At 37.3% G+C, this 22,421-nt stretch overlaps 1 protein-coding gene across 1 annotated transcript in view; it reads right to left on the reverse strand.

Annotated features, from left to right (window-relative positions):
* efl1 (elongation factor like GTPase 1) overlaps positions 1–22,421 on the reverse strand; it is a 208,272-nt gene that overhangs the window by 61,931 nt on the left and 123,920 nt on the right. The window contains exon 15 of the mRNA XM_056461027.1: positions 6,157–6,288. Within this exon, the coding sequence (XP_056317002.1) occupies positions 6,157–6,288 (132 nt within the window). The remainder of the gene's footprint in view (positions 1–6,156; positions 6,289–22,421) is intronic.

Consider the following 22,421-nt stretch of genomic DNA (forward strand, 5'->3'; position numbering starts at 1 on the left):
AACTTGCAATGAGTCTGTTAGAGTGCTGTGGAGGAACTTTGGCAAAATCATCTTTGCAGAATTGTTCCAATTCAGCCACATTGGAGGGTTTTCGAGCATGATGCGTCTTTTTAAGGTCATGCCACAGCATCTCAATTGGATTCAGGTCAGGACTTTGACTAAGCAACTCCAAAGTATTCATTTTATTTTTCGTTTTGTCTAACTGCAAAACCCCTGTTCGCATTAGCTTGTGTTCACTAACAAATGGCCAGACATTCTCCCTCAGGATATTTTGATACACAGCAAAATGATGCTTCCATTTATCACAGCAAGTCTTCCAGGTCCTGATGCAGCAAAACAGCCCCAGTCATCATACTACCACCACTACATTTTACTGTTAATGTGATGGTTTTTTTTCTGAAATGCGGCATTACTTTTACACCACACACAATGAGATGCAGACATTCCAAAAAGTAAAATTTTTGTCTCGTCATTCCATAGAGCATTTCTCCCTAAGTCTTGGGGATCATCAAGATGAAAAAACTGAGATGAGCCTTTATGTCCTTTTTGCTCAAAAGGTTTTTGTCTTAAAACTCTGCCATGCAAACCATATTGTCCAATTTCTTTCTTATGATGGAGTCATAAACACACCATTCTTATGGTGGATTCATGAACACTCACCTTTCTTATGGTGGAGTCATGAACACTCACCTTTCTTATGGTGGAGTCATGAACACTCACCTTTCTTATGGTGGATTCATGAACACTCACCTTTCTTATGGTGGATTCATGAACACTCACCTTTCTTATGGTGGAGTCATGAACACTCACCTTTCTTATGGTGGATTCATGAACACTCACCTTTCTTATGGTGGATTCATGAACACTCACCTTTCTTATGGTGGAGTCATGAACACTCACCTTTCTTATGGTGGATTCATGAACACTCACCTTTCTTATGGTGGATTCATGAACACTCACCTTTTCTTATGGTCGAGTCATGAACGCTCATCTTTCTTATGGTGGATTCATGAACACTCACCTTTCTTATGGTGGAGTCATGAACACTCACCTTTCTTATGGTGGATTCATGAACACTCACCTTTCTTATGGTGGATTCATGAACACTCACCTTTTCTTATGGTCGAGTCATGAACGCTCATCTTTCTTATGGTGGATTCATGAACACTCACCTTTCTTATGGTGGAGTCATGAACACTCACCTTTCTTATGGTGGAGTCATGAACACTCACCTTTCTTATGGTGGATTCATGAACACTCACCTTTCTTAGGTGGAGTCATGAACACTCACCTTTTCTTATGGTCGAGTCATGAACGCTCATCTTTCTTATGGTGGATTCATGAACACTCACCTTTCTTATGGTGGAGTCATGAACACTCACCCTTTCTTATGGTGGAGTCATGAACGCTCATCTTTCTTATGATGGATTCATGAAAATTCACCTTTCTTATGGTGGAGTCATGAAAATTCACCTTTCTTATGGTGGAGTCATAAACACTCATCTTTCTTATGGTGGAGTCATGAACACTCACCTTTCTTATGGTGGATTCATGAACTCTCACCTTTCTTATGGTGGAGTCATAAACACTCATCTTTCTTATGGTGGAGTCATGAACACTCACCTTTCTTATAGTGGATTCATGAACACTCACCTTTCTTATGGTGGATTCATGAACTCTCACCTTTCTTATGGCGGATTCATGAACACACCTTTCTTATGGTGGATTCATGAACACTCACCTTTCTTATGGCAGATTCATGAACACACCTTTCTTATGGCAGATTCATGAACACTCACCTTTCTTATGGCAGATTCATGAACACTCACCTTTCTTATGGCGGATTCATGAACACTCACCTTTCTTATGGCAGATTCATGAACACACCTTTCTTATGGTGGAGTCATGAACACTCACCTTTCTTATGGCAGATTCATGAACACACCTTTCTTATGGTGGAGTCATGAACACTCACCTTTCTTATGGTGCAGTCATGAACACTCACCTTTCTTATGGCAGATTCATGAACACTCACCTGTCTTATGGCAGATTCATGAACACTCACCTTTCTTATGGCGGATTCATGAACACTCACCTTTCTTATGGCAGATTCATGAACACTCACCTTTCTTATGGTGGAGTCATGAACACTCACCTTTCTTATGGCAGATTCATGAACACTCACCTTTCTTATGGCAGATTCATAAACACTCACCTTACTTATGGCGGATTCATGAACACTCACCTTTCTTATGGCAGATTCATGAACACTCACCTTTCTTATGGTGGAGTCATGAACACTCACCTTTCTTATGGCAGATTCATGAACACTCACCTTTCTTATGGCGGATTCATGAACACTCACCTTTCTTATGGTGGATTCATGAACACTCACCTTTCTTATGGCGGATTCATGAACACTCACCTTTCTTATGGTGGATTCATGAACACTCACCTTTCTTATGGCGGATTCATGAACACTCACCTTTCTTATGGTGGAGTCATGAACACTCACCTTTCTTATGGCAGATTCATGAACACTCACCTTTCTTATGGCGGATTCATGAACACTCACCTTTCTTATGGCAGATTCATGAACACTCACCTTTCTTATGGTGGAGTCATGAACACTCACCTTTCTTATGGCAGATTCATGAACACTCGCCTTTATTATGGTGGAGTCAGGAACAATCACCTTTCATATGGTGGATTCATGAACGCTCACTTTTCTTATGATGGAGTCATGAACACTTAGCTTAACTGAGGCAAGTGAGGCCTGCAGTCCTTTTGATGTTGTTCAATGCACTCTTAGGTTAATTTTGGTCTAATTTTGGACCAAAGCAAGGTATATTAATAATTAATAATTTGTTTATCTAGAACGCATAAACGATGCATTGTTTGAAAAAGATGGGGCAAAGGGTTCATAAATACTAAATTCTGGCTGTTTTGGGTGCAAAGAACTTGACTAACATTAGAAGCAAGCCTCAGGAGAAAAACAACAAAATGATAAAAAATGCATGACGTAACCTCTATAAAACAGCCTGTTATTCTCTCTTCAAACAACACATCAAAGTGAGCAGTTTTGTGCACATCTGGGCCCAACAGCACTAACACTAGCACTGAGTCTGCTTTAATAAAGAGTGTTTTCAGCAGCACTGGCCCCTGCTGACCTCAAGACAAGCTGAAGTTAGACTTATGAAACAAACCCCTGAAATGGCTCTCACAATGAGCTCTGTGTACTATTGCAGAATTCAGATCAGACTAAACTGGGAAATGTTTCACTTGCTCATTGACTAATGCGTCCCACGTGAGCAAGAGATGATTTTCCAAGCCTTCTGTGATGCTGCTAATGACAATCACAACAGCACCTCTGAGTGAACTTTCATTAAAACACCTTTCTTTTCTGTCTGCACCTTAGGGACCCATTAAACATGATGATTTCATCTCAGCACTCATTCTGATTCTTTATTTCTCAGTGAGTTACTGACTCCACAGCCAGAACTAGTGAGCTGCTCACGTCTGCAGTATTTTAAGACAACATGCACATGCTAAATCAGCCCCCATAGTTTTAAAAGATTGTTTTGTGATTTTTTGTGATAAAAATGACTGATTTTGTGGTGGTAATTCCCAGGAATTTGCAGACAACTTTGCGATTAATAAGTCATAATATCAGCCATACATGTAAAGCACAAATAATGTCCTTCAATTCGGTCACGTTCAAAGGCCGTCATCCTTGAACCAATCATCATCATTGTAAGCTGCTTGCTTTTCTGTCTGTTGCATTGCTCCGTTTGTTAGATGTTTGCTCCCACTTTCTTTTGTAGTCTGGAGCAACTCAAACGTACCGCCCAATTTACACCACAGGATGTCTAATCCAATCTTTGCATTGACTTCACATGTAAATCACTCGCGCTTCATCTGCGTCTGCTTACTGCATAGGCGGCAAAACAATTCCCAACTCTCATGTAATGTAATGATTGTGAGGGCGCAGGTGAGACGACACTCAAATACATCATGTGCGCTGGGAATGCAACATCTATAAGTCATATAAAACAACAAATTGCAAACTGAAATAAATATAATTTGATTATATGGTTTGAAATTGGATGTTTTATTAGAGTTACATTTTTTTTGATTATTTTGCGCTTAAATTAGGAATTTTGCAGGATCGCAAAAATTTCGATTTTTTTGTTGATTTTGCGATGGATTCAGCGATCGCAAATTCGCAAGAGTAAAAAAAGAGATCTGCTAAATGATGCAAAGCTACACACACACACACACACATACACACACACACACACACACACACTTTTAAAAAAAAATTATACAGAAATTAGTATTCATAAAAGTAAAAAACATACCACACAAAAAGAGAACAACTTTATAAAAACACAACACGTAATTAAATTATATTTAAACTTTATCATTTTTATTTATAAAATATAATGTACATTTTTCTTTTTTCCTTTTGTTCATATATAGAATATAAAAAGACACATTATGTAATTTTATTTTTACAAAGTTTTGTTCTTTAATTAAATATAATTTAAAGTAATTGAATTTGATTAAATCATTAAATTATTTGTTCTCATATATATATATATATATATATATATATATATATATATATATATATATATATATATATATATATATATATATATATATATATATGTGTGTGTGTGTGTGCGTGTGTGTGTGTGTGTGTGTGTGTGTGTGTGTATGTATATAGAGTTGAAGTCAGAATTATTAGCCCCCCTGTTTAATTTTCCCTAATTTCTGTTTAACAGAGAGAATATTTTTTTTTCAACACATTTCTAACCATAACAGTTTTAATAACTCATTTCTAATAACTGATTTATTTTATCTTTGCCATGATGACAGTAAATAATATTTGACTAGATATTTTTCAAGACACTTCTATACAGCTTAAAGTGACATTTAAAAGCTTAACTAGGTTAATTAGGTTTACTGGGCAGGTTAGGGTAGTTAGGCAAGATATTGTAAATGATGGTTTGTTCTGTAGACTATCAAAAACAGCATAAAGGGGCTAATAATTCTGATCTTAAAATGTTTTATATATATATATATATATATATATATATATATATATATATATATATATATATATATATATATATATATATATTTTTTTTTTAATTCTAGCCAAAATAAAACAAATAAGACTTTCTCTAGAATTAAAAATATTATCAGACACACTGTGAACTTCATAAATTCATAAATTTAATGCTAATAAAAATCATAATATACAGTTGAAGTCAGACTTATTAGCCCCCTTTTGATTTTTTTTTCTTTTTCAAATATTTCCCAAATGATGTTTAACAGAGAAATTTTCACAGTATGTCTGATAATGTTTTGTCTTCTGGAGAAAGTTTTATTTGTTTTATTTCGGCTAGAATAAAAGCAGTTTTTATTATTTTTTTTTAAATCATTTTAAGGTCAAAATTATTAGCCTCTTAATATAGAAAGCTATATTTCTTTCAAATTCTCTTCAGAACAAACCAAACAAACCATCATAATACAGTAACTTGCCTAATTACCATAACCTGCCAAGTTAACCTAATTAACTTAGTTAAGCCTATAAATGTCACTTTAAACTGTATAGAAGTGTCTTGAAAAATAACTAGTAAAATATTATTTACTGTCATCATGGCAAAGATAAAATAAATCAGTTACTAGAAATGAGTTATTAAAAATATTATGTTTAGAAATGTGTTGAAAAAAATCTTCTCTGCATTAAACAGAAATGAGGGGGAAAAAATAAACAGGAGGCTAATAATTATGACTTCAACAGTATGTATACATATATATAGTTCCATTTGAGTTTTTATGTAAGGCTGCCCCCTTATTACATTGTGTAACATGAATCATTGCAGACAGGAAAAAAGCTTACTAAACATATACCTAAAAAAGTTTCTTTTACATGCAGAAGCACGACTAGCTCAAGGGCAGAGAAAAAAATAACTGTTTTGAGGGACTTGTTCATTTTTACTGTTGAGTCATTACGGTGATTCAGTACACTCTTCTCCACTTCTGTTATTTGGTATGTATTGTATGTGTTCCACATTGCTTCACCTGTCTCTGTAATGAAAACCAGTGCTTGTGTTACATGTTTGAGTGTCTGGTTTTACATACTTGGATGTTTGGGCTCGACTGCGACTCTGACGATGGCTGTGGCCTCAAAGTTGAGCGGTGTGAAAGGTGGACAGGCTGGAGATGTGGAGATGGTGGCTGATTTTAGGATGAAGTCCTCTAGTCCACCAATACCTGGAGAGCCACAAACAACAATAACAACAACATTAATATACTGCAGCCAAAAGAGACATTGTCAATCTCAGAGCTCCATGATACACTGTAAAAAAACATTCCTTCATGTTGTCCCATCACAAATTGATTAAGTTAACCTAATCATTTTAACAAATACAAACTCAAACACTTAAGTGGTCCCCAAAAAAACTATAAGAACTGTTTATTTTTCTGGATTTAAATAAGTAGTTGAAAAAGCAGTCATTTTTTTCAGTGTAAGGCTTTACACAGGGAAGTTTCACAAACTAATTTCAAGAGGAGCACGTAATATGATTGATCGCAGCTGGTCTCTCATCTATTATCATTAGTAAGCCAATCAGATTAATCAAAACGCCTGTCTAAAACTACTCCCTTATCTTCATTTTCCCAGGAAACCCCCCATCCACCCCATCTCCCCCTTTCCTCCTTTACCCGGGGCGAGCTGTCAAGAATTACACTGAAAAAAATTATTCAAAGATGATTCCTTGGATTTACTCAATTTTTTTTACGTTGAGTGGTTAAACAAATTATTTGGGCTGAATTTAAACAAACAAATTAAGTTGAACACTATTAAATTTAATTTGTTTGTTTAAATTCAACACAAATAAATTGTTTGCAACAGTTTTGCATGCAACACTTTTTTTTTCAGTGTACCTGATCTCGTACCCCCTTACACTGAAAAAAATTATTCAAATATGATTCCTTGGATTTACACAATTTTTTTACGTTAAGTGGTTGTAAACAATTTATTTGTGTTGAATTTAAACAACCAAATTAAGTTGAACATTGCTCAATTTGATTTGTTTGTTTAAATTCAACACAAATAAATTGTTTGCAACAGTTTTGCATGCAACACTTTTTTCAGTGTACATGCTCATTGACCAGGCGGGAGCCCTGGGCTAAATTATCTCAGAGCTCAGGGTTCTCTCCCGGGACAGCATGCCAAACCTGCGATTATTATCAAGCAATATCTAAGTGTGAACTTTTGAAATATATAGTTTCAGCATCGATATCGCAATGTATGAATCTGCAATAGTCACATCTCAGAAACTGTACTGTAAAAAACGCAGGGTTCCACACAATTCATTCATGATGTCTCAACACAAATCGATTAAGTAAACCTAACAATTTTAAGTGAATAGAACATAAAGCAATTACGTTTTCCCAAAAAACATCAATAATTGTGTTGTTTAAGCCCCTTTTAAATTAGTAGTTTGCAAGCAGCAAAACTGTTGTTATGAGTGTGCATTGTGAAATTGGGATTATAATTAATCAGAAAACACAGTTCAGACTAGTGTTTTCACAATACTGGAATTCGGTACCAATCAATACTGAGATTTTAAAAGCGTCCATTTGCCGCTAACATTTGAGATATATATATATATATATATATAGAGAGAGAGAGAGAGAGAGAGAGAGAGAGAGAGAGAGAAATAAACATTTTCTCAAATATATACATGTCTGTCTTAAGTGTTTTGTATATATACAAAATAAAATGGACAGTACAAAGACATACACACATGCTTTTATTTTGGATGTGATTAAATTTGAGTAATATTTGACATTCGACAGCACTAGTAATTATACTTATTGATCATATGATATATATATATATATATAAGTGTGTAGAATGTCCAGCCATCTGTTAGTGACCGCAGCAGGACTTCAAAATGGCTGAATAAGATTCTGGAGTGGCCTGGTCAAAGTCCTGACCTAAATCCAATTGAGATGCTGACATTAAAAAGGCAGTTCATGGTCGAAAACCCTCCAATGTACCGAATTACAACAATTCTGCATAGATGAGTGGGCCAAAATTCCTCCACAGCACTGTAACAAACTCATTGCAAGCTATTGAAAATGCTTGATTCCAGTTGTTGCTGCTAAGAGTGGCCCAACCAGTTATTAGGTTTAGGGGGCGAACACTTTTTCATACAGGGCGATGTAGTTTTGTATGTTGTTTTCCCTTAATAATAAAAACCTAGATATTCAATCTATCTATCTATCTATCTATCTATCTATCTATCTATCTATCTATCTATCTATCTATCTATCTATCTATCTATCTATATACACAAACATAAGTTATGTACATTGAGATATGTACATTGAGACATTGAGAGATATATATACACACACACACACACACACACACACACACACACACACACACACACACACACACACACACAAAGCATTCCCATGGCTCAGCGGGTTGACCGTTTCTCTCTGCCCTCATGACCCACTCAGTGAAATCACATCTGACCCAAGAGTGTTTCCATCAGGAGAGTCGAGAGGTTGGTTTGTTCAGTCAATGAAGTCAAGAGCTTCTGTCACAGCCTGGCCTTATTAACAGCCCATCCCAGATGTGTCCATGAGCAAACACCTGGAGGCTGTAAAGACGCTAATAAAAACGGCTTAACTGTATTCAGAGCGCGGCGTTTATGAAGACTTCAGTCTGATGCAGATCTCCCACAGGATCAGCATCTGTGATGTCAGAGCATGACTTCATCAATCCACTCATGGACATGTCAGAAAACTGAATATAGAAAAATAAACCATGCAAAGAAGCATCAATCGACTGGAAATCTGAAGTGGGCGTGTGACTGTTTTTTTTTTTTTTTTTTGCTTCAAACATGCAATACGCAGCTGGATGCAGAATTCCCACACAATATAAACTAATTTCAAAAAACAACAACAATACAGTATATATGTGAGTGACAACACATTTCGATTTCTTTTCAACTTGATTGTAATGAACATTTTTCCAAATGTTACCTCTTTCTTTTTCTTCCAACAAACCCTAGCTGGCCGAAAATCATTCCCTAGATTTCTCAACAAGTCTGTTTGTTGTCGCGTCCTAAATAATGCCGCAAGTGTGATTAGAGGAAGTGATGTAGCCTAAAATGATGTTTATTAGTGAATTACATTGAATTATTTCAGAATATAACATACCAGTAAGTTTCATCTTCATAATCCTGGTAATGTAAATGTTAGACTAAAGCACCTACTATTCATTTACAATGAGGAAGGGCAGAGGATTGCTGAAGAACTAATGAGAGATTCCAGCTGCTGTCTGGGCGTTCACTGCTTTTCTACACCATCCTTTCTTCATGTGTTCAATATTTGTCTCTGTGTCATTTGATCTTATTGTGCATAACTTAATTTGTAAACTAATTAGTTTAGATTTTTTTCTATATGGATTTCTTTGGATGTTACCGACATTCAGTGAAAATTTTAAGTCAACGGCACCTTTAGAAATATGTTTTCTAAGAAAAATTGTGACGTGTTCAATACTTATTTCCAGTGTTTGGGGTAACGCATTATAAGTAAAGCGCGTTACATAATAATATTACTTTTCCAAAGTAACAAGTACAGTAATGCACTACTTTTAAAAATAAGTCATAATATTTGAGTTACTTAAAAAAAATGAGTGAGTTGCTTTTTACCTTGCTTAATTGGCTTTTAAAAAACATATTGCTGAAGAAAAATGACCTTGAATGAATCACACACTCAATGAGAGAGCATGCTGCGAGGGAACAGACAGTCAACTTGCACTCATCATCATCATCATCATCACCAGGTCTCTTTTTTTTCACAGCAGATGACACAGTGTACTGTTCTAGTAACTGAATATCTAAGGATATGGGTTTATTTAGAGTCAGAGGGAGTATCCGGTACGTTAGAACTTACTGAAGACGCAAACCGTTTCATGACAACTCCGTTCAATTTAATGAACTGGTTCAACTGGTTCATTTAGAAGATCCAGTTAAAACATACGATTCATTCGCAAATCGCCCGTCATCACTACAGACAGTCAGAATGGCAGGCCGGAGACTTGCATTTTTGCAATGGATTCTTGTCATTTTGAACTCATCGAAGAAAAGAAGTGGACTGTCGTTAAGTGTAGATTATGGGTAAGTAAATCTCTCACGGCATTGAAAAAGCAAATGGATGTGAAGCACTACACCCGCACCCCACCTCCAGCTACACAACAAAATGATTGACATCAGTTCACTTTCTCCAGGTAAAACAATTAATTCGACTAAACTAATAAAATGGTGGGTGACGCAGTGGCGCAGTAGGTAGAGCTGCCGCCTCACAGCAAGAAGGTCACTGGTTCGAGCCTCGGCTGGGTCAGTTGGCGTTTTTGTGTGGAGTTGGCATGTTTACCCTGCGTTCGCGTGGGTTTCCTCTGGGTGCTCCGGTTTACCCCACAGTCCAAAGACATGCGGTACAGGTGAATTTGGTAGGCTAAATTGTCCATAGTGTATGAGTGTGAATGAGTGTGTATGGATGTTTCTCAGTACTGGGTTGCGGCTGGAAGGGCATATGCTGCGTAAAACATGTGCTGGATAAGTTGCCGGTTTATTCCGCTGTGGCGACCCCGGATTAATAAAGGGACTAACCCGAAAAGAAAATGAATGAATGAATAATAAAATGGTTCTTGCTTTTATTGTTGAGGAGATGCAGCCACTGTCTAACATTACTGTAGAAGTGACTACGTTTTGTAATATAGTAAGATTTCAGGAAACGATTTACATATTTGTTAAGGCCACGTGATGAAATGTATTCAATGTATAAAGATCAAAGGTTTATTTTGATTTGGGGATTTTTTTGTATCGTTCATTTTGTTATTAAATAGTTTAAAGGTTTAAAATCAGTTTTTGCCTTAATAAATTATTTCTTGTTAGTACTCTTAGGCTTTATTGCAGTCTTTATCTCAATGCAATTGAGTGAATTTACTTAAATAATAACACAAAACGTACAAAAGTAGCCAACATATTACTTGCTTTCATTAATCTGTATATACAGCATGCATAGCTCTGGGTTCAGAAAGTTCTCAATATATAATTTTATTATACATTTGTTAAAGGAAAATGAAGGTGTAGGTTATATAGGTGGTTGGTACAAGGGAGCTTCTCTATAAAAAAGGTGAAAAAACACTCCAACTTCTGAAAGAGATCAAACTTCAGCCAGGTAAGAAAAGTAACGCAAAAGTAATGTGATTAGTTACTTTTTGGGGGAAACAACTCAATATTGTAATGCACTACTTTCAAAATAAACTTTCCCCTACACTGCTTATTTCCCCCACCGTATTTAATCATAATTTTTAATGAAGAAAGCAACACTTCCTTACTCCAGACTAGAGATTTTAAGTTTGTAAACATCTATAGCGCTGTTAACTGAACTGAACATGGAAAGGTTGTACAGCAAATGCAATGCAAGATTCACGGTGGTTGAACGGCGAATGGCAGCGATTACGTGTTTGTCCTGCTTTGACATTCTTTCTATAAGTGTTTGCATATGTCTGGATCTGGATGCTGCACAGATGCCTCGAGGTGTGGGAAAATGATACTGTCTCTTTGGTACAAAACTAGTACAAGCGGAAAAACACTGTTTCCGATTAATTGCTGTATAAAATGCGAATGAGGATTCTGATGGGCCATTCCACTGTTAAATGTTTGTGAATGCACTAATGTTGAATGCTTGATTCTTAATTCTTCTTAATTATTTTCAGTTCAATTCAATTCATCTTTATTTCTATAGCACTTTTACAATGTAGATTGTGTCGAAGCAGCTTAACATAGAAGTTCTAGTAAATTGAAACTGTGTGAGTCCAGTTTTCAGGGTTTAAGTTTAATTTAGTTCAGTGTGGTTTAATTTTCACTGCTGAAAGTACAAGAAACACTGAAGAGCAAATCCATCGATGTGCAGCTAAAGTAGTTCAATAGGTCATATACCGTATATACCGTGGGTGTGCATTCTTTTCTTATAAATCACTGACCCATCGTCAGTTTTTCCTCACACAATAAATGTTACGTTGTATGTTTGACTGTTGTTCTACGCAACAGATTACTTGCATATATGTGCTTATTCATGACACTCATCCCACATATAGACATATGAGACTGAAATAAAACAAGAAAAAATTCACTGAAATAAATTAAGCTTGGATTTAAAGATTTAAAAATAAAACATTTAATCCAAAAATAATAAAATCAGTCACTATTTATCAACTCTACTGTGTGTAAGCATGTAAAAAGCACAAACGCAAAAGATTCAGAAATGAAGCGCTAACAATTTAAATCAAAACACTTTGTAATATATACACACTGTTGTCTTGTCTAGATAATGACAGCAGGAACAGAGAAGGCTGAATGATTTGAGTGGGGTTTACTCTGTCCCTCCTCCACAAACACTCTTTTAACCTGAGAGTCACTCGTTCATCACTGAAAGTCAAGCCACATGCAGCGGTCAGTCTAGACACAAGAGCTCTTTGTGCGTGCATGTGTGTGTGTGTGTGTGTGTGACTCTTTAATACGTCCAGCCGGGCCTGCGGCGCACTGCCATATTTATCCACAGTGCTGATGATTTCCTGCTCGTGTCGACCTCTCCCACACGCTCCTGCCCAAAAACACTGATCCGGGTTCAGTTCAGTTCAGTTTTACCCCCATTCAACACAGCACAGACCTGACAGCATGACTGATCTCAGAGCAGCAGCCCAAAGACACGTTCTGTCTCTCTAAAAACAAGCAAATCCTTCACTCATTGGCATCAGATGGTGTTTTAATGATGGCTGCATAAATCCATACTGCTGTAAACTTTTCACCTCACACATGCTTCTGATTTACACACCGCAGAGACGCAGATACTGAGGGAGAAAACTAAGAAAATAAAGAAGAAGAAACATCTAAACGTCCATTTTCTGAAGAAAACTCCAGTGTGACTGAGACATATTTAGACAAATAGACAGAAAACAGTAAGCTAAAATGATAGCTAGCTAGCACGACAACAAACTATAATGCCAAGCAGAACAATAACTAGAATTAGCTAGCTATAACAGTGACTAGAACAAAAGCTACCTAAAACGGTACCGAGAAAAATAGCTAGCAAGAACTGAGAATAACAGCTAGTAAGAAAAAAGTAATATCTAAACATCCATTTTCTAAAGAAAACACCAGTGCGACGGAGACATATTTAGACAAACAGACAGAAAACAGTAAGCTAAAACGATAGCTAACTAGCATAACAGCAAACTATAGTGCCAACCCTACTGAAAGACGGGTTTTGGCCATTTCCAGGCTGGTCTTAGCTGGTCAGGCTGGGAGATGACCAGCTTAAACCAGCTTGACTAGCCAAGCTAGGCTGGGAGCCCAGCCAAAACCAGCAATGTCCAGCTTAAACCAGGCTGGTCAAGCTGGTTTTAGCTGGATTTAGCTGGTAATTTTCCAGCCTGACCAGCTAAGACAAGGCTGGAAATGACTGGAAACCAACCTGGAAAGTGCCAAAACCCCTCTAAAACCAGGCTGGTCAACCAGCTAAAACCAGCCAACCAGCCTTCGCAGCTAGCAGGGAATCTAGAACAATAACTAGAATATTAGCTAGCTAGAACAGTCCCGGGAACAATAGCTAGCAAGAAAATAAGTAATATCTAAACGTCCATTTTCTAAAGAAAATACCAGTGCGACTGAGACATATTTAGACAAATAGACAGAAAACAGTAAGCTAATTGATAGCTAACTAGCACGACAGCAAAATATATTGCCAAGCAGAATAATAACTAGTAAGAACAGTGGCTAGAACAAAAGCTAGCTAAAACAGTACCAAGAACAATAGCTAGCAAGAACCGAGAACAATAGCTAGCAAGAAAAAATTAATTCCTAAACGTCCATTTTCTGAAGAAAACACCAGTGTGATGGAGACATATTTAGACAAATAGAAAGAAAACAGTAAGCTAAAATGATAGCTAACTAGCACGACAGCAAACTATAGTGCCAAGCAGAACAATAACTAGAATGTTAGCTAGCTATCAAATGACTAAAAATGACTTCGAATATTTTTTTAAGTATTTTGTGATACGTGTTAAAATGTGCCCCCCTCCCCCAATTATTTTAAAAAAAAAAGATTTTGTCAAAAAAAAATTTCTAGAGTCATCCACCATTTTGTGGCTCAAAAGTATCGGTCCAGCCACCAGTACCGTTTTAAAAGTATCGATTTAGCCCCGGTATCGAAATAACTCCAAACGATACCCAACCCTAGCTAGCAGGAGCAGTAACCAATAGCTAGAATGATAGCTAGCTGAAATAACAGCTAGGAAGACAGCTAGCTGGAACAAAGCTAGAATTATAGCTAGCTAGAACAGAAACTAGAATGATAGCTTGAATGACAGACTGCTTGAATGATAATCAATTTGATAGCTAGCTAGAATCGTATCACAACAACTGAAACAACAGCAAGCTAGAAAAAAACTGGTACATTAGCAAGCAAGAGCAGTAACTAGAATGATAGTGTGCTAGCTATCTAGAAAAGCAACTAGATAGCTAGGACGACAGTTATCTAGTATAATAACTTGCAGCTGGTAAAACAGTAACAACAATAACAGCAGTGAGCTAAAATTATAACTAGCTACACATGTTTAAACTTCAATATTAAAAACGTCTAAACTTATAAAGTTAATAAAGACCAGAACACAACGTGCTGTCTCAGTTAAGTAGCTGGAGCTGAACTAATTGAAGAAAATTGTGAGGAGAGCAGGAGAATGGATGGATGGATGGATTTCAATAAAGTGCTTGCCTTTGCAAGAGACCAACTTCGACTTGAAAGAAAAAAAAATGCTAAATGTCCCGATTCTGAAACGGCTGTCGTCTGATAAGAGCTGAGGACAGCGCTCGACTGTAAAACAGAGACGCTCTTTCAACGTGAAACATGAGCAGGTAATTACTCAAAGGTGACTGCGTCTCGAAGGCATTCCTCAACAAAAGCACGGAAACAGAGAGAGAGCACTGCTGAAACAACCTGGGAAGAGGAGAATTTCCCTTACGTACAGTAGAAGAACAGAGCGGCTGCAGGAATCTGGGCCACACATGGAAGAAATAGACACTCGTGAAAAATAAATAAATAAATAAAAGGCAAATCTGAACTGAACTGTTTTTGGAAATTAAGTACAATTACATCCTGGCAGAAACATTGGTGTAAATCAGGAGGCTTTGCTGCAAAGTAGTTCAGACTGATTCATAATTTTTTTTTCATTCATTAATTTTCCTTCGGCTTAGTGCCTTTATTCATCAGGGGTCGTCACATCGGAATGAACCATCAACTTTTCCTGTTTATTAGTTCATTCAATTCACCTATACTGCATGTCTTGGACTGTGGGGGAAACCGGAGCACCCAGTTGCCAACTGGTGCAGTTGGGTCTCAAACCAGTGTGTGAGGCGACAGTGTTAACCACTGAACCACCATGTTGCCCCTATTGTTTTTTTTAACATTATAAATTTTATTATTTAATAAAAGGTGAAAACTAACAAATAAAGCATGAACTAGATGAGTGGTTTGAAGACAAACTTTGATGGCTTAACAAAACCAGGTGTGAAAGTTTAAAGTTTGAAGGTTTGACCCAGAAAAATCAGAGAATATAAACTTGCATGTTTGATATTTTACTAGGACTCAACATGTTGCAAGGACTAACATGTTTTTAAAAAGGCAGGTCACTAAACGGTTAGCATTTAGTTAGCAAGAATTGTGTTTCTAGCAGGAATTAGCATTAGCATGAATTAGCATATTGTTAAAATGAACTAAAATGTTGATAATTGCTAGCATGATTAGCAGATTATTTTTATTGGACGGACAGACAGACAGACAGACAGACAGACAGACAGACAGACAGACAGACAGACAGATAGATAGATAGATAGATAGATAGATAGATAGATAGATAGATAGAACTGAATGATAGACAGACAGACCGACAGACCGACCGACCGACCGACCGACCGACCGACCGACCGACCGACCGACCGACCGACAGACAGACAGACAGACAGATAGATAGATAGATAGATAGATAGATAGAACTGAATGATAGACAGACAGACAGACAGACAGACAGACAGACAGATAGATAGATAGATAGATAGAACTGAATGATAGACAGACCGACCGACCGACCGACCGACAGACAGACAGACAGACAGACAGACAGACAGACAGACAGACAGACAGACAGACAGACAGACAGACAGATAGATAGATAGAACTGAATGATAGACAGACAGACAGACAGACAGACAGACAGACAGATAGATAGATAGATAGATATATAGATAGATAGAACTGAATGACAGACAGACAGACAGACAGACAGACAGACAGACAGACAGACAGACAGACAGACAGACAGACAGACAGACAGACAGACAGACAGACAGACAGACAGATAGATAGATAGATAGATAGATAGATAGATAGATAGATAGATAGATAGATAGATAGATAGATAGATAGATAGATAGATGGAACTGTAGAATGGTAGATAGATAGAATGATAGAACGATAGATAGAATGATAGAACAATAGATAGAATGATAGAACAGTAGAACGACAGACAGACAGACGGACGGATGGATGGATTGATGATAGACAGATAGAACGATAGAGTGATAGATAGATAGAACAAGAGACAGAACGATAAATGGATAGATGGATAAATAGATGGATAGATAGACTTACGCTAACACTGATATGTTCAGGTGTTTTTCACTAGACTGCATACAGTACTGTACTGTGGGAGATCATTATTGAGTCGAGCGGCTTTAGTCGAAGCCAAGCAAACAAACAAAAGTGTGTGCAGTCTCTCTTGGCAAGCCTGGCAGGCGAGATCTCAGAGGACCCGCAGAGGTCAAAGGTGAAACGCAAATCGGCCCAGACCGCCGGTTTCCCGCTCACACCGCAGTGCTAGCTCTGAACTCGGCCTGCGGAGGCAGTGTTTGGATCTGAGCCTGATTGCGGTGTTAGTGCGGGTCAGAGAAGAGAGCCGTGCATCAGTCTGAGCGGTTCGGGGAACAGATAGAGCGCAGGCAAGAAAAGACGGATCAAAGAGCACAAGGGGCCAAACAACCCAGAGCAAGTGATCTCAATGACTCAAGCGAGAAGAAATTTCCTCCAACCACAAATACAGTTGGCCCAGGCGCAAGTTATATAAAGAGAATTTTTTTTTTTTTGCTCGCGGTGCCTTTGGCAGCTGCGGCGGCTCTCAGCTGTGGTTCTCTGAGTCTGTTCAAAGCTGAGAAAAGCCTGAATAATAATCACGGCTAATGTTTTCAACAGATTTTGGCCCTCGCATGTTTCATCATGTTTAATATCACACATATATTTTAGCTCATTGTGAAGTCAAGTAAAATTAATTTCATCACAAGTGTAATGAAGTCTTTAAATCATTTGAGATAAAGCTTCTAAAAGCTTTAAGTGTGAGACAGTTTAAACATCTAGCATAGAAAGACAAATAAAACAGACTTATTTACTTGTTTTTGCCAAGCGGCAACCTCCTGCTCTCCCTCGTGATGCAAATACGGAAGTAACTGAAACTGCAATTCATCGAAATTCTGCTAGTCCTGGCTCCATAATAGAGCAGATTTCAATTGAGCCCACTGTTAGAATGGCCAACTTTACAGCAGAAAAAAGGTGTTTACAGCCTGGTACAAAGAATGATTTTGGTTCATATAGCTACTATTACCCTTCATGACAATTTTAAGGGGGTGATTTTTTCTATAACTCATTGGTTTTGTTTATATTAAGTTATATTAAGTCTGCATAATTAAGGGCGGGGCCACTTGAGTCTAGGTCTCGCTGGCCGCCGTCATTTCACCTCAGCTGATTCCGGCTGATTAGCCGCTGAACTCTGCAAATACATCGTATTTTTGTTTTGTTTTATGTGGCTTAACACATTCAGCTGCTTTTTGGAATTATCAATTATCACAATTATGACAATTATCAGATGATATGGCATGCTGTGTGCTTAATTGTGTTCACAAACCATTCACGTGGCCTCCATTTCAAACACAATCTCACAGCAATTCGTAACTTTTTGATTTTGTGGCTAATTAGTATTAATTCGTATGATCTAATTCATACAATATAGTACGATTTACTCATCACCCAATGATGATTGGGTTTAGGGCTGGGGTTGGGTGCCACGCCTCCTTTTTAAAATCGTACATTTTCGTACGACATAACTCATACTAATTCATAGGAATTAGCCACTAAACTGACAAAACGTAAAATATAGGCTGCCATTTCTCAGGTGAGTGAAATTATATACTTCTATACCATCTCTATAAATATATTTGTTTTATATAAGATCCTTTGTCATTTATATTTTTCTTTAGAGCTGTAACGCACTCCAGAATGTGACAGATTGATTAGCTGTAGGCTCTAAAACAGTCGTATGAAGCGTTATCATACAGTGTCATGCTGGAGTTCATCAATAGTCTTGCATTTACTAACACACACTATATTTTAAGTGTTTGGAAGTAATTTTAGTTTTCCTCCTGTTGAAAAACGTCATAAAAATAATGCTTAGTGGCTCAATGTGTTACAACAGTGTTTTTAAAAGACTAAACACTTTATTGATATAGTGTACAGCCAAGCACATGTGGTCAGAAAACAAACAAGTCGCAGGTAATGAAGTATTAAGCGTTTCTTCCAAAGAAAAGCCTGTCTAAGCAAAATGCTAGCAGGCGTCTGTAGCTCCGCTCCACTCTGCCTCTTTGCCTTTCCCCGGTCGGTGCGATGATGCGCTAACAAAATGCTGACGGTTGGCCATGCCTACTTGTAGCTTCTTTTGCGTTCTTCAGAAACCTATGGGTCACGTCACGCTCATACAATTTAGCATGTTTAGCATGGAAAGCAACTAATATACTTTGGTTTGTTTTTATCACGGTTTAGTACTTGTTTAATAATAATAATTATGTTTTAGCTAACCACTATTAGTGATATTTTAACTGAATCTTTAACGGAATATACACTCACCGGCCACTTTATTAGGTATACCTTACTAGTACTGGGTTGGACCCACTTTTGCCTTCAGAACTGCCTTAATCCTTTGTGGCATAAATTCAACAAGGTCCTGTAAACATTCCTCAGAGATTTTGCTCCATATTGACATGATAGCATCACGCAGTTGCTGCAGATTTGTCGATTGCACATCCATGATGCCATGAGCATCCCAAAGGTGTTCTATTGGCATGAGAGCTGGTGACTGTGGAGGCCATTTGAGTACAGTGAACTCCTTATCATGTTCAAAAAACCAGTCTGAGATGATTCTGCTTTATGACATGGCATGTTATCCTGCTGGAAGTAGCCATCACAAGATGGGTACACTGGTCATAAAGGGATGGACATGGTCAGCAACAATACTCAGGTAGGCTGTGGCGTTGACACGATGCTCAATTGGTACTAATGGGCCCAAAAAGTGTCAGGAAAAATATCCCTCACACATTACACCTCCATTACATCAAATTTTGACCCTACCATCTGAACGATGCAGCAGAAATCAAGACTCATCAGACCAGGCAATGTTTTTCCAATCTTCTATTGTCCAATTTTGGTGACCCTGTGCTAATTGTAGCCTCAGTTTCCTGTTCTTAGCTGACGGGAGTGGCACCCGGTGTGGTCTTCTGCTGCTGTAACCTATCCGCCTCAAAGTTGGACGTGTTGTGCATTCAGAGATGCTCCTAACCACTAGACTAATTACTCTAGTAAAGCCAAAGTAATTGAACACTCTAGCTTGATTTTTGATTATTTAATGATAAATATATTTTTCATTTAATTATCTATTTTACTTAAAAAATAAACAAAAATGTGGATGATACACAAGTATTTGAATCACCACTGTTCCCAACCAATACCACCTGGCAACAAACAATATGTTTTACATGCAGCATGTCAATATGCACCATATGGGAGGCTTGTGCTCTCTTTTTATCATATATGAGACAAATCATAAGTTTATGGCGATTCAGATTATGGCGCTTATATGAACAATTTGGTCACTGTTCTTTTAGTGAAACTCAAACGCTCAGTCTGTTTGCATGCTGTAGAATGGGTTTAAAGGAACACACATGGGGAATGGGGAAAACATGGGGAAATACTTTTGGTTTATTTTTCTTTTCAATTTTTTTTTTAAAAGTCAATGAATTTACAACACTCACAGTATCCAGATTTGTGGAAATTGAATGTAATATTTTAATAAGCCACACACATCAGTGTTTGAGTAAAGCATTTATGTTCATGAAACAAATTACACTATAAAACAAGTATTATAATTTTTTAGTTTTTACAATTTCCAGCATGCTTTATAATTACCCAAAAATCAAACTGCCTAGCTTGCAGGGGGCTCTTAATATAAATATGTTAAGTTTTAAGATTACAAGCTAGTAGCTCTTTAACAATGACAATAATTGCATCTAGTAAATAAAAGCAAACGTAACATACAGCCTCTCACTTTCACCTAATATTGAGCAAAGATTTTCATGACATCACTGTGCAGCTTCTCATCAGATCTTCCAACCAATCAAATGCCCTATAGAATTTGAAAAGTCCCGCCCCTAAAGATGCCACTGAAACGGGTCACTTCCTTCATTCATTCATTTATTCATATTCTCCAGGTTAGTCCCTTTTTTATCAGGGGTTGCCACAGTGGAATGAACCGCCAACTATTCCGACATATGTTTTATACTGCAGATGCCTTTCCAGCTGCAACCCAGTACTGGGAAACACCCAAACATACTCAAATTCACATACACAGACACACTCATACACTATGGCCAATTTAGTTTATTCAATTCACATACAGCGCATGTCTTTGGACTCGTGGGGAAAACCAGAGCACCCGGACGAAACCTATGCCAACAGGGGAGAACATGCAAACTCCACACAGATATACCAACTGGCCCAGCCGGGACTCGAACCAGCAACCTTCCTGCTGTAAGGCGACAGTGCTAACCAGTGAGCCACTGTGCTGCCCGTAATGGGTCACTTATTCGTATTAAATCTTTTGGTATATTAAAAAGGGGAAGGGGCTACTGTTTTCATGCTTCATTTCACATTACGTCAACGCATTGCCAAAATTTTTTTAAATAAATTAAGAGAAAAAAAATCCTCCTCTTTCTCACTCTGGCAACAATAATTGATTTTTTTTAATATCGTGTTAGAGCTGAACGCTGGCTGGCTCTGACAGCTGTGCATGAATCACAGGTCTTTTCCTCAAACACGCCCTTCCTTTAATTCCTCTTTGTTTTCCAAAAAAACAGCTGGTAAAATTAGGATGCAGGTCGATGTCATCAGTAAGAGTTGGTGATTAATGTTTAGCTTTATTCTATGTTTAAAGCAGTTTTGTTTTCAGTGCCAAGACCAGGGGATGAGAGATTTCCACAAAGGACTGACAAATCTTGGCTGCAAAATGGGATTGTTTATATAATCAGTTTGTTTTGAAATCCCGGTCCAGACTGTCAGAACTGGACTGCTTTAATCACCGCACCATTGAAAAAAAAAGTTGACTAAACAGTCTCCCGGACACCCTGCTGAGGTATTAATTTGTTATTAATGAGGTATTTATTATCTTTTCTATTTTCCAGGGTGATGTTATGAAAGATACTGTCATGACCACAGTAAACAGTAATTAGAACATAAAATCAACCATTTTTCATCTCCGTTTTAAGTATGTTCACTCAACAAGCAGCTGGATGTGTTTCTTAAAGGCAGAGTTCTTCCAAAATTTACAATGATGTCATCATTTACTCAACTTAAAGTCATTTCAAACATGTAAGACAGGGGTCACCAATCTCGGTCCAGAAGGGCCGGTCTCCCTGCAGGGTTTCGCTCCAACTTGCCTCAACACACCTGCCTGGATGTTTCAAATATACCTAGTAAGACCTTGATTAGCTTGTTCAGGTGTGTTTAATTAGGGTTGGAGCTAAAATCTGCAGGACACCGGCCCTCCAGGAACAAGTTTGGTGATCCCTGATGTAAGAGATTCTTCTTTTGAAAATTGGATTACAAAAACAAAAATCTGGCTAATCTTTTTCCTAATACTGAAGTTCTAGGGTTGAAAATGACTACATACGCTCTGTAAATGTTTGTAAAAACTAAGCAAAAACTCAAATATATATTTGGTGTTTAGACAAACTTGAATTGAGTTACTGATAACAATCTATATATTGTACAATACAATTAATGGAAGCATTAATTAATTAACAACATATTTGGCCAGTCTTTCTAATATTTTAAGAAATGTAGATAATATAAAGTAAAAAAATAATAACATGAATATTTATAGTATG

Source organism: Danio aesculapii, chromosome 7 (assembly GCF_903798145.1).
Source record: "Danio aesculapii chromosome 7, fDanAes4.1, whole genome shotgun sequence".
In the NCBI taxonomy this organism is placed as follows: Eukaryota; Metazoa; Chordata; class Actinopteri; order Cypriniformes; family Danionidae; genus Danio; species Danio aesculapii.